Here is a 17,898-nt window from a genome sequence, read left to right on the forward strand (position 1 = left end):
CAGTCAGAGTGTCAAACAGTCACAGCCCTTAAGGCCAAACACAATGCCAGACACACTCGTCATTGGTGACTCCATAGTCAGACACACTGACGTCCCGCTCACCAGACTGAGTAAGGAGAAGGTCACAGTAAGCTGCCTGTCGGGCGCTAGAATCCGCCACATAACGCAAGCACTCAGGTCTCTCAACAGCAGGTACAAGTACGACTCAGTCACTGTCCACGCTGGTGTCAACGACCTGAGACGTACCTCCTTGGACTACATGAAGAGAGACATTGAGGAGCTCTCTGATTATGTACCCCAGGCAGGTATGACCCTGACCTTGAGCAGTATCCTACCTTCACCTAGAATGATGCCACAATACAGTGATAAGATGATCAGCTTTAATAATTGGCTTAAATTCTGGTGTCATTCAAAGGGGATCCAATGTCTGTCTGCCTGGGATGACATGCTGGACAAGCCATGCTGCTTCGCAAGGGACGGCTTGCACCTGTCACCCCTGGGCTTCCGGATATTGGCAAAGGCTCTTGCCACCCCCCATAGTGCCTTTTTTAGGCAAGGCTCAAATTCTAAACCTACCACCCTAGAACACAAAAAAGGAAAAAAACTAAGGGTAATGCTGCTCAATGCCAGAAGTCTCAATCGTAAGATGCACGCACTCGAGGCCCTTCTCAGTATGGAGAACATCGATGTCTGTGCTGTGACAGAAACTTGGTTCAAGGCTCCTGAGAGCACCCCAGCACTATCAGGTTTCACCTCATATCATGCATTCCGGCCCCAAAATCCGGACAACACCAAGAAAGGAGGGGGGGTGTCCATATTCATAAAGGACACCCACACCTCAAGGTTGGTGGCAACACACGATGCATCGGAGACCATCCAGGTGCAATTAACCATAGGCAAGACCGCTCTGCAATTTGTAGCATGTTACAGGCCACCCTCTCAAACTCAGGAACCTCACACGGCCTTCCTGAAAACACTGGAGGGGATAAATGTATCTCCAAACACCATCATACTAGGTGACTTCAACTACCCTAATATAGACTGGGAACACTACTCAAGCCCAAACACTCTAGCTCAAAGGTTCCTGGAGTTCATAAACTCAAATGCCATGGAACAACTAGTCACCATCCCCACAAGAGGAGAAAACATACTTGATCTCATCATTACGAACATGGGATCACAATGTTCAACACCGGAAGTATACCCCTCACTGGTGAGATCAGATCATAAACTAATCTCGCTGGAGGTCCTCATCCCACCCCCACCTGAAATAAAAAAGACCACAATGAAAAACTTCTCAAAAGCCGACTTCACACTTCTAAAAACTAGTGTGGTCTCCTTTAAGGTCCCTGAGCCAGTGGTAAACATTACTCAAACCGCTGAATCGCTTACAAATGCCTTCTACTAGCACCTACAGGACTGCATGGATCAGGCAATCCCAAACAAAACTAAGACTCTTTGTACCAAAGGCAAGCGTCCAGTCTGGTGGACCCCAGCCATAAACAAGCTCTACAACAAAAGGAGGAAGCTACTACAAGATAGAGCAAAATCCTTGAAAGGTAAGACACCTTTGATCATTATAAGTAAAAAACTAAGAGCTCTCATAAAATCATCCAAGGCAAATTTTGAGAGAAAAATTGCCAAGGACTCAAAAGACAATCATAAGGCCTTCTTTAGCTATGTTAGAAACCTAGGAGGAAACTCCCAGATATGCTCAGAATTAGTTCAAAACGATGTAAAGATTACTGAACCTACACACATTGCCAACATACTGGCGGACAGGTTCAGTGCAAACTTCTCCCCCCACCACCCCAAAAAGGAGAGATATCTATACCAGAGGATTGTAGCCCCCCAAACATCTCCAACGCCCAGGTGAGAACTGCTCTCTCCAAGGCAAAAAACACAGCATCCATGGGACCAGATGGTGTCCCCAGCTGTGTGCTCCATTTAACTCAATGAGGAATTAAACCCGCAGTTAGGACAGCTGTTTAATCTTAGCCTCACCTCAGGATACGTACCCAAGGAGTGGCGCACGGTGACTGTGGTCCCACTTCACAAGGGCGGTGCCTCCACCGACCCTGGAAATTACCGTCCCATTAGCTTGACAAGCCTTATCTGCAAAGCCATGGAGAGGATCATAATGGAACTCATAAATAAAGACATAGGGAACTTGCAGACTTTGGATCCAACTCAGTTTGGCTTTGTCAAAGGCAGATCATGCCTTTTAAACTTGGTTGACTTTTTTGAAACAGTCACCAAGGCCATTGATGAGGGAAAGGCAGTCCATACAGCCTACCTCGACCTGGCAAAGGCCTTCGACACAATACCCCACTCAGGTATCATCGAAAAACTCATCAGCTTGAATGTAAACCCATACATCACAAGATGGGTTGCAAACTGGCTAAGTGACAGAACCCACAGGGTCAGAGTTGCTGGAGCCATGTCAGACTCAAAGCCTGTCACAAGTGGTGTCCCACAGGGCTCAGTCCTGGGTCCACTCCTGTTCAGCATCTACTTTTCTGAAGTACAAGCAAACACAGGAGGGTTATGGCTGACCAAGTTTGCAGATGACTGCAAACTGGGCGCCATAGTCGAAAACTTTTAGTTATGTACTCACCATAACTTCAGATGTTTGGGATCCATCTCGCCTACATTCTGAATGATGGGTTCGGAGCCGATCCCTCGGCTCCGACTCGGCACGCTTATGCCAAAGAGCGAAGTCTCTTACTGGCTGAGCTTACCATATCCCAGGATGCACCACTACCAGTCCCCCAGATCTAGTTTGTCCGCATACATGCACACATGCATACCCTGCTTATATAACATCGTCAGATGAAACAAGATAAAACAGTAGAACTCAAAACCGTTCAATCTCTTCTGATCTCCAAGGCAGGGGGAAGGAGGGTGGGTATTAGGAATGTAGGCGAGATGGATCCCAAACATCTGAAGTTATGGTGAGTACATAACTAAAAGATGTTATGTGATCCTATCTCGCCTACATTCTGAATGATGGGACAGCGTCCCTAGCACGTGAATCCGGGGCTCACTGGAAAACACTCCTGAGTACCGTGGAACCAAATGAAGCTCGTCCTCTAGATGCCACATCCAATTTGTAGTGTGAAATGAAAGTGTGCGGATTGGACCAAGTAGCCGCAGCACAGATTTCGATATAGCGAAGCTTGGAATGAAAAGCTATAGAAGTAGCCATAGCTCTGGTAGAATGAGCCTTGATAGATGTTGTAAGTTGCTTATTCAAGAAGAATAAGTCTGAGTTATGCAATCTCTGATCCATTTTGAGATAGTAGCTTTTGTGATGGTTTGGCCCAGTTTATTATCTGAGAAGGACACAAACAACTGGTCTGACTTACGGTGATGCTGAGTCCTGTCTAAATAGAGGCGTAACTGCCTGTGAACATCCAATTTATGAAGAGTGTATTCTGCTTCATTGGAGAATTTTGGGAAGAAAACCGTAGCTCTAGAGATTGTTGGAGGCAGAAACAAGAACAGACCTGTGGGACAAAGGATGGATTAGGCCTAAGTGATACTCTATCCTTGTGGAAAATCAAGTACGGTGGCTTAATAGACAGGGCTTGAAGCTCAAACTCTTCTTGCAAGTAATTGCAACTAAGAAGGCAGTTTTCCAAGACAGATATTTTAACTCGCATGTAGCAGCCGGTTCGAAGGGGGATGTTAATGCGCCAAGCACCAAATCAAGATCCCACGGAGGTGCAGGATGAAAATTGGTGGTCTTAATAGGCTCGCACCTTTAATGAAAGTTTTGCATAGTCTGCTGCTCATCAAAGGAGGATCCATGGATTCGTGGAATTTAGAGATAGCCGCTAGTTGGACTTTAATAGTTGAGACAGAAGATCCCTGATTAAACAAGGATGTTAAAAATTTTAAGACCTCTGGGACAGGAGCAGTGATAGGGTCTAAGCCCTTGAGTTGAGCCCAGATAGCAAACCTCTTCCACTTACTAAGGTACAATTTGTTAGTGGTGGGTTTGTGGGCAAGATAAAATGTGAACAACTTCCGGTCTAGAGTGTGCCTTCTAACTAAAGTCGGAAGTGGAGGAGCCAAGCTGTCAATTTCAAAGATTGAAGGGACTGATGTCAAGTCCCGACTGATGGATTAGCAAGTCCGGAATCAGGTCTAAAGTCCACGGATCGTCCACTGCATGCTTCTTCAGGTAGGGAAACCATACCTGACGAGGCCAGTACGGGCAATCAGAATCATTGAAGACCCCAGTTGAGAGGCTTTTGAATAACTCTGGGAAGAAGCGGAATTGGAGGAAAGGCATAAAGTAGCCCTGTTGGCCAAGGTTGTGCTAGAGCATCCATGGCTGGTACTCCTGATGTGGGATCAAGGAGAAGAACCTTTGGCACTTGGTGTTTAATGGAGTTGCAAGTAGGTCGCAGCATGGCGCCCCCCATCTCCTGAAAACCTGAGCTGCTACTGTGTGGTGTAGAGTCCACTCGTGAGGATAGAGAATTGTCCTGCTCAATTTGTCTGCCAATATATTTGACTTTCCGGGATGTGGGTCGCTACCAAGAAGCGGTTGGTAGCTACAGCCCATTCCCACACTCTCATGGCCTCTCTGCAAAGGGGTATGATCTGGTCCCTCCTTGTTTGTTCAGATACCAGACCACCGACATGTTGTCTGTGTGGATGGCGATGATGCCCTGAGGAAGAAACTTGTGTAAGGCTTGTAGGGATAGAAGTACAGCCCTCATCTCCAACACATTGATGTGGAGAAGAGCTTCGTCTGGAAGCCAGGAGCCCTGAACTAGCCTGCCCAGACAATGCCCCACCCACCCTATCTGGGAGGCATCTGTCGTCAGGGTAACCACTGGAGAGGGAAGAACAAAGGGGTTTCCTTGATCCAAATTGGATGTCTGAAGCCACCAGCGAAGGTCCCTTTTGCATATATCCGTAATCATGATGTGATGATTGAGGGAAGATCCTGAAAGGACCATTGCGTTGACAATAGCCACTGAAGAATCCTCATGTGCAATCTTGCCAGAGGGACTAAAAGAACCGTGGCAGACATTGAGCCTAGAACTTGTAGAACCATCCTGGCTGGGGCTTTGGATCTCGAGATCAGAGCTTGAACTTGGCCCTGTAAAGTTTGGATCCTTTCGCAGGAAGAAAGACGCCAGATCAATCTTGAGTCTATCTCTGCTCCTATGAACTTTATGCGTTGAGAGGGCAGCAAGACAGACTTTGACCAATTGAATGTAATCCCCAGGGTAACACCCAGGGAGATGGTGGCTTTGAGGTTGTCCATTAGTAGATGCCTGGTGGTGGCAGTCAGGAGCCAGTCGTCCAGATAGGGAAACACTTGGAATCCAAGACTTCTCAGGTGAGCCGTCACTACTGCCAAACACTTGGTGAACACCCTGGGGGCTGTGGTGAGACCAAAGGGCAGCGCAAAATTGGTAATGACTGACTCCCAGGCTGAAGCGCAGATACCTCCTGGACGCCTGATGTATCGGTATGTGATAATAGGCGTCCTTGAAATCTATGGAGCACATCCAAACATCCTTCTCCAACAATGGGAGAATGGATTGTAACGTGACCATTCGGAATTTGGATTTCGTGACGGATTGGTTCAGTCTGCTGAGATCCAATATTGGTCTCAGGTCCCCTGTCTTTTGGCACTAAAAAGAACCTGGAGTAATTTCCTGATCCGATCTGGTCTGTGGGGACCGGTTGGATGACTCCTTTTTCTAGCAGCTTTAAAGCTTCTGCGGCTGCCATTTCCCTTTGACTGGGTGGTGGGTCCGGGATTCTTTTGGACGGTGGGGGCGAGTATGTGAATGGGATGGTGTAACCTCCGGCAATGATCCGAAGCACCCATCTGTCCTGAGTGATTGACTCCCAGGCTTTTAGGTGCTTGGCAACGACACCCGACTGGCTCGAGCAGCACAGCCGGGCAATCCCTCATGACGTGTGGGAGGCTGAAGAGCCACGAAAGGACTCGCGGTCTCCAGAATTGCGGGGCCCTCTGCCGCCTCTGGGACGGCGTCTCCTGAAAAATTTCCCGTCCTCTGCCTCTGGAAGGGAATCTTCCTGCTGTTGGGAGAAAAACTTACGGGATTTTGGAACCACATTTTCCCCCTCCTTTAGCCTTGGGGTAAGGCCGAAGGGAGTGGAATAACGGGCACCTACGGCAGATAAAGTTTTTCCCTCCTGCTCACAGCGGGTAAGGGTGTCTTTAACCTTGGGTCCAAACAAGGAGGACCCATCAAAGGGAGCGTCCGCGAAGGAAGACTTGAAGGCCTCCAGAACTGACACAAGCGAGCCAGGCTTGTCTCCGAGAGCCACGCCTGTGCCTGCCGCTCTACCCGCCCTTCGGCCACATAGGAAATGAGCCTCATGGACGAGTTAGAAATTGACGTAAGGATAGCCAACTGAGAGCTAACCGACTGGGCTAGCTGCTCAGGTAGGTTACCGAGAGGGAATCTGACAACTCCTTGACCAGATCCCTCTGAAGCCTGGTAAAATGTGCCAAATAATTCAGAGACCTTAAAGTAAAGGCCGCTGAAGTCAGGGTGCGCTTCCGCACCTGTCCATACTCCTAGACTCCTTATTAGGAGGATGGATGGACGTTGAAGCCTCTGCCACGTCCTGTTGTGTAGCAGATGCCACCACCATGGCATCTACAGCCACGCCTTTAGTGAGGAACTCCTTCTCGGGGAGCAGACAAAAATTTATTTGGACGAGAAGGACTGGTTCCACGGTATCTGGATGTTCCCGCCCTGACAAACTAAATCCAGAAGCTCGAAGGGCGGAGACACCCAGGAGGCGGAGGGCTGAGCCCCAAAGGCCTTGAGGAGCACTGACTCGTCAGTAGAGGGGGTTTGGATATCCAGCCGCCTCGTTGTTTGAGGATCTCTAAGATGTCTGCAAAGGAGACATCATCCGAGGACGACTGGGACCCCTCTGCATCATCCAGATCAGTGTCTGAAGTAATAGACTCGGGGAGTCCACGTGCTTCCTCTTGCACAATCTCTTCCTTGGGGTTCCTCGAAGACAGCTCAGAAGAACCCTCAGGAGGAGGGGAACCCCACTGGGGTAACCTCAGGCCCGGGCTCCGCTGACTACGGACAGGGAACTGCCAAAGACCCAGTCTCCACGCCTAGGGAAGGTGCTGGTAAAGCCGGGAGATGGTCAAGAGGACTTGGCCAAGGCACTCCTCATGGCTCTGAAAGCCGGACCCCAGAATCCTGGGAGTGTCCGGTCCCGAGCCGTGATAGTCGACGGAAGACCGCAGCGAAGCACCGAGGGGAGGCTCGGAACCAGCATAGGTCCCAAACATCACCCCGGGTCCAGCCGAAGACGTCCGCGTACCAAACTCGGACCCAAGGCCGGGTTGGAGTAAGGGTCGGAGCCGACCCTGAGATCTCCATCGGCTCCAACAGCACCTGCTCCGACGGAGCCAAGCAGTCGGAGGAGGAATGGCAATGGGGTGGGCCAAGGTCATCGGCTCGAAGCCAACTGGGTCGGAACCGAAACAAATTTTGGAAGACTGGGGACTGGAACAGTCTTTGGAGCACCCTGTCTATATCAGAATCTGACATCCTCAAGACCGAGAGGAAACAGAACGGGTCGAGGCCTCTCCAACGGCCCCAAAGGGCTAGGGGACCGGCTCCGAGGCGACTCGATGAGTATCGGCGCCGAGGGAATACACACACCAGATTCCATCGGTGCCGAGGTGGACTTCGCGCCGAGGAGGAAGTGTCTGAGCGGGCAACCTTTGTCGGCTCCGAGAGCAGTGGAGCCGGCGAAGATGACCCGCCTCGATGCCCCAGCTATCGGCTCCGAAGCCAGAGGAGTCGATACTGGTGGCATCGAGGCAGACCGTTCGACCTCGGCTCCAAGTCCTTGGAGCCGAAGGAGAGGCCTGCCTTTGTTTCTTAGCGATCGGATCCGACGGACTGGTCGGAGCCGACGCCTTTCTTTTGGCGGAGAAGGAGAGGATGCCAAAGCTTCTTCGAAAGAAGGTTTAATTAATCCCTTAAGAATTAATTTATTTTTCCTCTCCTGGAGGACCCTTGAGGAAAAAGCGTGACATACACTACATGATTCCTGTAAATGCTTTGCCCCTAAGCAATACACACATAGCGAGTGATCGTCCGTGATGGACATTTTGAAGCTACATTTTACACATTTCTTGAAGCCCGAAGGCCTAGGATTCTGAGACATTATAGAAATTTTCAGAAAGTAACTGTAAAGAACACTGGTGACACACCTAGAATAGGCTTACAGTTATCACTCGCAATACTCTGAGTTAGTCAAACACAGCACAAACTCTGTAAATGTAATAATTTCTCAAGTTAGTTCTTCTTTAAAGAAGAGAAATATAAATGATTTGAAACAGAACCGAAGTCACCTACAAATAAAAAGACCGGGAAAGGCCTTTCCAGACAAGAGGTACTCTAGTCCACACTCACAACACAAGAATTCACCAAGTGAATTTTGTCAAACACACTCAAAACACAAGAATAGCTGTTAAAACAGCTTTTTGTAGAGAATGAAGAAAAACCTGACAGAAAAACTAGTGAAATAATCACTACTTAACTCAGCCAGCTCGAGACCACGTCTTCACTTGTTAGCGGCAAACGAGATCTGGGGGACTGGTAGTGGTGCATCCTGGGATATGGTAAGCTCAGCCAGTAAGAGACTTCGCTCTTTGGCATAAGCGTGCCGAGTCGGAGCCGAGGGATCGGCTCCGAACCCATCATTCAGAATGTAGGCGAGATAGGATCACATAACATCACATCTGACACCGATATCCTTCAGAAGGGCCTCACAGAAATGGATAACTGGTGCCAGAGCCATGGCCTAAAGTTAAACGCCAAGAAATGCATAGTCATACCCTTCGGGAAAAACAAGGTTACCCCTAGCTACCATATAGGTGGCAATCCACTGAGCACAGAAGAAGTCATCAGGGATCTGTGGACCCAGGTTGACAGTAGCCTTTCGTTTGACACTCATGTTGCTAAAGTAGTCAGGAAAACCTTCTACATTGCCCACCTGATCATGAAGGGATTCACATCTAGATCAAGGGAGGTCATCGTCCCCCTGTACTCATCACTCATTAGACCTATGATTGAGTACAATGCCCCATTCGGAATGTATCTAACCAGACACCTGCAGCAGCTGGAAAGGCCCCAAAAGTTCCTCACCAAAAGGATAAAGGGTCTCAAAAATATGTCTTATGCTGCCCGACTGAAAGAACTCCAGCTCTATTCAGTCTCATACCGCTTGCTCAGAGGTGACCTGTGCCTGACATATAAGGCCATGTCAAACCCAGATTTGATGAATATGCTTCACCTCAAAAAATCTAGATCCCTCAGAACCACAAGGGCGGGAGACTTAAACCTTGACATGGTTATTAATAGAACGTGCTGGAGAGACAGATTCATCACCCAGAGACTCCCTATGCTGTGAAACAAAATCCCGGTACATGTGAGGCAGAGCACCTCGCTGGCCTTGTTCAAGAGGAATCTTGACCAATGGATGGGAGATTGCAAATATACCCCAGGGATTACTTCAGTGTCACTGCTTGACAGAGGCACAGCAAAATAATAGGCATAGTTTTATTCAAACTAAAGGGGTGGCGAAAGCCACATAACTATGGGCTAGGCTTATAAATGCCCTTGGGAAGATAGCCTAGTATGAACCTATGAACCTATGTACAAACTTTGCAAAATACCATGTCATACCTAGAAACTTCTGTAATGCTTGCCCATTATCTGACCTTGGCATTTACACTACTGGCTCATTTATTTCAGACCAGTCACTCTTATTTTACATTTTATTTTACTTTGTTTATTGGTTATGTCCAACTGTATACATCATCCATTTTCAGTGGATGCAAGCAGAGAGATAAGATATAACAGATGTACAATATTACAAAGTTTAAACAAGCTCTAAAGAAAGACGCACAAAGAATCATGGAATTCATTAAAATGGAATAAACAAGAAATATTACACAAAGATATAAAGTGCAGTAAGTTCTAAGAAGTGACACTGGGAAATACTGCAGAACATCACGGAAGGAAGAAATTATCAGTATACATGTAACGGCATCACTAGCAGTAAACGGTATAAAAAAATTGGAGATAAAGTAACATGACATTAATCTATATATTCATGTTAATATGCAAGCTGAAAAACCAATAATAAAACGTGTCTATATTTATGCTGATATGCAAGATGAAAAAGCAACAGGCATCTCTTATAGGAATAGTGCAATAAACACACTTCAGTAAGACATAAAAAGTCAGTTGGGAATCCTGAGCGGTTGGGCATTTTTATCCTGGAGATTCAAAACACTTGCAGATTCTAGTAGGATTTAGATGTAGTATGAGGTTGGTGTGAAAATTGAGAAGGTTGTTGTTCCATAGTTTAGCTATGCTTACCCTGCATAAGAAGTCCTGTGAGAGTTGCTGAATTTTCTGGGATTCTATCAGGCCATCAGTCCTTTGACCAAGGGCTCCTTTTAGGAACATATGTTCTCAATTAACTTGAAATTATGCCTGTTTGGCAACTTAAACAGTTACTTTTCATTCTTTTTTGCCAGACTTTTCTTTAAGGTAACGTGAGTTATGCTTGCTACATACCTCCCAAAATTTGGGCTACTTGTGTAACAGGACATCTGAATACTCATGGTACTTAATGGAATACCAAACAGCTAATAACTCTGAATTCTCCTAAAAGCATATTAAATGTATACAATCTGCAGCTTTCTTCATCTAGCTTCATCTGCCAGAATGACTGATTTCCATCTTGTACTAAAAGAACTTAACTTCTGGTATTGTTGAGATTACTTCTTCAACTGTAAACAGATTAAGGTTTGCTATTAATCACACTAGTCAGATCTTGGCGATCAATACACAAGGGAATCTTGCCTTTCTTCACAACACTGATAATACTATTCATCTAATCTGTTGACTTTTGTTTCGCAGTTATATCTACTTTTTTCTATTCATTTTGGCTCTGCTCCTGTCAATTACTGGTACTCTCTTGGAAGCATGTGCCACTGGCAAAGCATCAGGTTTTATTTCTTTGTAATGTTCTCCCTCATCATGTCTTACCAGCATAGCATCATGTTTATTTGTATGTAATGTTCTCCCTGAGCATGTCTCACCAGGAAAGCATCATGTTTTATTTGCATGTAATATTATCCTTAAACATGTTTCACTAGCATAGCATTATGCTTTATTCGTATGTATGTTCTCCCTGAACATGTCACCAACACATCAGGTTTTATCTGTATGTAATGTTCTCCCTGAGCAAGTGTCACTGGCATAGCATCAGGTTTTATTCATATGTATTGTTCTCCCTGAGCATGCATCACAGGCACAGCATCATGTTTTAGTTGTATATAATGTTCTCCCTGAGCATTTGTCACCGACAAAGTATCATGTTTTATTAGTATGTAATGTTCTCCCTGAGCAAGTGTCACCGGCAAAGCATCATGTTTTATTTGTATTTAATGTTCTCCCTGAGCATGTGTCACTGGCATAGTATTATGTTTTATTAGTATGTAATGTTCTCCCTGAGCAAGTGTCACCGGCAAAACATCATGTTTTATTTGTATTTAATGTTATCCCTGAGCATGTGCCATTGGCATAGTATTATGTTTTATTAGTATGTGATCTTCTCCTTGAGCATGTTTCACTGGCATATCATCACATTTCATAAGCATGAGAAGTTCTTCCTCAGCATGTGTCACCAACAAAGCATCATGTTTTACTTGTATGTAATGTTTTCTCTGGATCATGAGTCATCACCATAGCATCAGGTTTTATTTGGACATGATTTATTCCCTGAGCATGAGTCACCAGCAAAGCATCTGGTTTTATTTGTATAAGTTCTCCTTCAGCATTTGTTACCAGCAAAGCATCAGATTTTATTTGCCTGTGACGTTCTCCTTCAGCATGTGCCATTGGCATAACATAGTGCTTTACTTGCATGTGATGATGGCCTGACAAACATTCTGCACCTGTAAACAAATCAGTATTGCTTTGAAGAACATCATTACTATGGGCCTGCGCAGTATCCGAGATGTGTCTGTATCTGTGTGATTCTGTACATATAAACTCTTTGCTCTCATACTATGTATATGTGTTACCATTCCTAAATTCTCAGAAATCAAATTACCAAAATATTAGTATTTTTTGGATCTTTACTAAGATTTAAACCACTTCTTAGTAAAATCAAAATATGTTTTTCCATATCTGCAGATGTACTTTTCAATGTCTGACATCACAGGTCTATGGTAGTTTGCTGAAATTTATTTTCAGCGAACACCTATTCATCGACCAATCATTAGCAGACAGGAGTTCCGCTGTGGCGACCCCTAACTGGGAAAAGCCGAAAGACACAACAACAACCTATTCATCGACCTGTATTCAGTGAAAATCACTTCCGCGATTCGATGAATTTTCCAAGGGCAATGAAGTAGTTGGCCAGCTGCACAACTTTACCCTTTACCCCACAGGAGTGCAATATCGGAGTTAGTATATATAGCTGGGGGGTGTGGAGGGCAAAGCTTCGCAATTAGATGGGTTTGATTTAGTTAGTTCTGGGTCTGTTGTGCTGCAGGGGAATTGTTTCACTGCCCTTGGAAAATTCAGTGAATCGCAGAAGTGATTTTCGCTGAATATGGGTCATGGAATAGGTGTTCGCTGAAAATACATTTCGCCAAACTAATATAGACCCTACATCACGTGGTGACTGTACACCAAGTATATAATACTGTGGACATGGTCTAATCTCCAAGAGGGCTTAACTAAGGCCGAACAATACTCTTCTTAAATAGGTATTTTGTAATGGGAGGAAATGCACATGCCAACACAAGGAGAAAAAGCTTCAGAGGACAGGAAGAGACACTAAAGGATTAGAAAGTAGAATTCTGAATGGCAGAAGTACCAATGGCAGCTCATACCAGCATTAGAGATCAAAGCTATAACCTTTACTTATGTTTCACAGTAAATACCAAGCAGCAATTTGATAACTGACAGCAATAAACACTTTCTTGAAACATGCAATGGCAGCATCACCCCCAACATTCAACTGACCTTTTAATCGACTGACCAACAGACACAGCAATTTGTTATTGGCTGAACAGCAACAAACAAAATGTTATACAGCAAGCAATCCTCCTAGGCAGCATCTCCTTTGTGAAAAACCAGAGCTTTCCAAGCAAAAGTGAAAAAAACAAATATCTGGCGCAAGCTCGGGTATCTATCTCATGTAAAACATAATACGAGAATGCATATCCAAGACATTAATGCTATTCGTTCTTGGTTTCACCTTGGATTCAATATCCAGGATGATCACAAAATAATAAATTGAATAAATAAAAGCATTGCGAGACCACTGCTCAATGCAAACACTGGTGTATCTGTTGAGAGAGAGAAGATCTTTGTGAAAAATCTGTGCAAACAGGGACCTTCAGGACAATACTGCAGTGTCACCAGAGGAGAGTTTCCAACATCCCCAAATGCCAGGAACAGTTTGTTGAGTTATGCAGCAGCCAAGAACTCTAAACACTGCAGATACAGGGCAGCTGAAGTGGCTGAAACAAAACAAACCATGCAACAAGGAGGTAATCTCTGTGATTAATTACTGATGCCTGGAAGGAAGCACTCCTCAGGAGAATACCAATAATTCTGCAGAGATGAACTGCTGTGGCTACAGATGATTGCCTAAGCCACACTACGTTCTGGAGCACAGAGAAGAGTACAGCAGTCACCTGGATTTTCTGCAAACTGTAGCCCATTGCTTCTAGTTTTGAATGTCCCAGTCATGAGTCAGTGGCAAGTAAACTGACCACGTCCTCACTTGATGTATCAATAAAATTATACACTTTATTCACTCACTGATACACTGATGCATTGTTCTCCTGCACAACCCATTGCCTCCACTGTTGGTACAGCCTTCTGGTCTGCATTGCAATGGCTTCATTGGTATTCCCATTTGACATATGTCACTGGCACACTGCATGCAACTTCAGTGTACCTTCTATTACTGACACAGCTGGTAGCTGAGTCAGTGCTTTAAACTGGCAAGCAACCTTACTCAGGAGACTTGTGATACAGCCAGTTATCTTGTGGCAACATATCCATATTCTGACTGCAGGTCTACTGTGTTACAGCCATTGGAAACAGTATCTTCCTGGAGAAAAACTTCAGGTCCATTCAAAGGGCGGACAAATCAGTCTGTCAGTCACGATGTTCCAAGTCCAAAAAATGTAAAGTGTTCTCATCAGCAGTCACAGGAGGAATACCCCTTTATGCAACTACCATATAAACATGAGCTGAGCCACAGTTCTGTTGTTTCCAGGTCAAAAAAAGCTAAATCCTGTACGTGGACTGTGCAATAATGAGGCCCAAATCAAACCTGTATCACACAGACACCCTGAAATTTGCCAAATGAAGAGCAAAACTAAGTCATCCTATAATGAGAAATCTTTTCACATGGCAGAAAATGAATAGTTTCCTAGTGCCCCAATGGCCTCTAAAATGAGCTATACTTAAAAGGATAAGTAGGACAAACATGCACAGGAGTACAGATTCTTGTCATTCCAGCCAAATGCAACAGCTGAAAACTGAACCAGTGTAACATCTTGCATTGCCACAGAATGGAGTATGTGAAACTGCACTTTCACTGGTCGCCAGAAGATGACCAGAATGTAACTGGCGCTTTTCTTTTCTTGATACTTAGCAGAAGGTGTAAAAATCAAAGCAGAATGTTACAAAGCTAATAGCAATGCTCTATTCCAATAAGAAAGTATCTACTACTTATTCCCCTGCCATATTGCAAGGTGCAGAACTTAATGAGGGCTTGTGGCAAAAAGATCAGCTTCCAAAAATCCCTATTTCTAGAAGATATTTCACATGCAGGACTCCTTGGACCTCAGTTCTAAGACAGCTTTTAAGTTATGAATTATGGAATCCATAACTACTTTCACCTCTCCTGGACTGAGAACTCCTTCCAGGAAGGTGTCTATTGGGATGCTCCACTGCCATACTAGCATCACTTACCTACAAAGGATGAAAAATGCATTTCTCTTTTGCCTGCTTAGATACCAAGACAAACCCTGACTATTTAACTTAACAGAAGAAGTTATTGATTAAACTCACTAGGTCTGGACAGTAAAAATAACTTTTAGCTCTATTTTATACATAGTAACTTTTCAAATAAGCTTCAAGGAAGATACCACAGTCAAGTTTACATCACTTCCCTTCAAAGACAAAAGAGTGAACTCCTACTTTGAATGCAGTAAAAAACCCAGGGTAGCAGAAGGACAGTCAAGGGGAAAAGTCTCAGAAAGGCGAAGGTAACCACTTGAAATGCCACGATTCACTTCAGTGAGTCCTGAACTGCGGAGACTGAATGAGCAAACAAAAAAGAACAGATTTGCATACATCACGTTTGAGATGGCCACTTCTTGGAGTTAATATATATATAAGCTCAGAGGGTGTGGAAGGCTTGACCACTTCACATCAAGAGGTTCAGGGGGGCCTGCCGCACTGCAAGAAAAACACGATTAAGGGAAAAGAGGGATGTTTGACATTCACTCTATTTCATGCATTTTCAGTCTTGTCTTTTGCTGTGTTGAGTACTCCGCAACACAAGTGCTGACATTTTAATATGGAACCAAGGTTGAGCCTTTAGGAACAGAGACATCACAGAAAACCTTTCCTGTAGGTCCACAGTTCAAGTAATATTTTGCTAAGATGTAAACTGGCGACATAGTTGCCATGTGAGAAATGTTTGCAACTTACATTTTTTAAAGAAAGCAGCAAACACAGCTACCCTTTAGCAGATTGGCTTTGACAACAGCATTTACTTTTTTTTGTGCTTTTTGTCCTCATTGTTTACAGAGCATCAGTCCCACCAGGTCAATGGCTCATTCGTTTTGTCATCACCTTTGGGATGGGCCATGAGTGTTCTGGGATGGACCAGGATTTACGCACCCATTAAAGGGAGAGTGTCAAAGATGCACCTTCCAGAACACTTCCTTTTTTTTCCCCACCAATGCATACTTTAAGTACTACAAAGTGCATCAGTGTCACTCTTTCTGCACCTTTCCCCTGAGTTTTTTAACAATTTGGCTGTTTTTACTTCAGGAGCGTCCCGCTCTCAGTCTGGCTTGGATAGTACCACCCACAGTGTGACATCAGCATACAACCCCTTCCTACCTTCAGCTCTTTTAATTAAACCCTATCCTGACCTTTCCCATGATTATTTTCCTTCCCTTGGGAAAACAAACGGTCATGCTTTGGTTCCATCTTTTCTTGGTGCAAACTTGTATGTGCCGATCCCTTATGGTAGCTACTTGAATGCAATACAATATAGCAAGAAATGTTGGCGATCAGCAGTGTTCTTTACTATTGTGCATTTTAACTTAAAAAACGACGTAATGTTCTGTGTGTAGTCTACACTATTGCAGCTCTGTGCTGCTGTGTGTTTTTCTTTTAAACTAAAACTGGAGAGCTGAAACTGAAGCTCTCTATGCAGGGAAGTGTATGCTGTAGCAAATGAACTGTCAGATTTTGGCAGCATTGAGAGAGATGTTGCTTGTATACAACGAGAACTTTTGCCGATTGCTCAATGCTGCCGAAATCTGACAGTTCGGTTACTCTACATCATATAGCTAAGATCTAACAGTAGCATTTACGGGAAGAGTAAGGTAACGGTTTATTATCCGGACTCAGAATCTGTTTATTAATAGTTAGCAGACATGTGTGCTGTGTGTAACATCTCCAGTGCAGTTTGTATCTTTTAAACTGGGGCTGAAACAGATTAATCACCAGCAGATGAACCGCAAGCTCCCCGACCTTACTGGGATGGAGAAACTGCGACCCAGATCTTGTTCCCTCTCCAACACTACAGAGGTTCAGTTTATGAACCTGGTAAAAGCACAGAGCTTGGATATTATCTATAACTTCTCACAGCAAAGTGTCACCAGGACCGAGGCGAGAGGTCTGCGAACTGCAATCCCACATCATCGGCTGTCGTGGCTGGCAGTGGCCAAAGTGAAAAATGCCGAACCACAAAGCTTTACAATAAATGTGGCTTCGCTGTTCTGCGCTTTTGGAAACTACTCCAAAAACACACGAAACGCTCTGCGGTTTGCTGTAAGTACATCTTGGTGATAACCTGTTTATACACAAAGCTTCAAAGTTTAGGCTTAAGAGTAAGGTTGCCACCTTTTGAAATACCCAAAAGTGGGACATTTTTGGTACAAATGTGCATTACTTCTTCCCAGACGTCAGCGAGATGCTAGTGATGGGACGGATTGGGCGGAGTTTACTACTGCATAGTTGAGGTGGAACGGTAGCAACAGTAAAAGTTTGCTAAATTGACTTTAATAATTGATTGCGTTCGTGGAAATTCCTCGTTTCAATATGTAACTATTGTGCCCTGCAGTGTTGGATTGCTTATTGCTGCTCAGCAATTGTCAACATGCTCAAGTCTGGTCATTTATATCTCCACATTTTGAAGAAATCAGTTAACATTACTTTTTCAGTGTAGGGGTTAAATTCGCCCTTAACCGTTTTTGAAATGTCTGCATTTGTAAAACAATTTCGTATCATATCGGACTGGGTGTACAATGTATACATGCAACGTTAACACGCTATTAGTTCATCAGATGTGACACTTCTACTATCTTCTTACTAGTATGTAGTAAAACAGTGAAATAAATCCACTAAAACTTTGAATGAACTAAAGCTATAACAGCTTTCAACACATTTTAAAGGGAGGTCAAATTTACTTTAACTGTTGTTGACCACCGAACCATAATATGGAGGAGGACATGGCAGTTTGGCGTTTTTGCGCGTGCGTACGAGTTGCACTTTACATGTGGATTTT

The 17,898-nt window shown here is 44.6% G+C and overlaps 1 protein-coding gene across 1 annotated transcript in view; it reads right to left on the reverse strand.

Moving 5' to 3' along the window:
* Positions 1-17,898, reverse strand: part of DMXL2 (Dmx like 2) — a 1,902,820-nt gene that overhangs the window by 249,034 nt on the left and 1,635,888 nt on the right. The window contains exon 39 of the mRNA XM_044076363.1: positions 11,768-12,016. Within this exon, the coding sequence (XP_043932298.1) occupies positions 11,768-12,016 (249 nt within the window). The remainder of the gene's footprint in view (positions 1-11,767; positions 12,017-17,898) is intronic.

This window comes from Protopterus annectens, chromosome 7.part0, assembly GCF_019279795.1.
Source record: "Protopterus annectens isolate FY-2018-M chromosome 7.part0, PAN1.0, whole genome shotgun sequence".
NCBI lineage: Eukaryota > Metazoa > Chordata > Ceratodontiformes > Protopteridae > Protopterus > Protopterus annectens.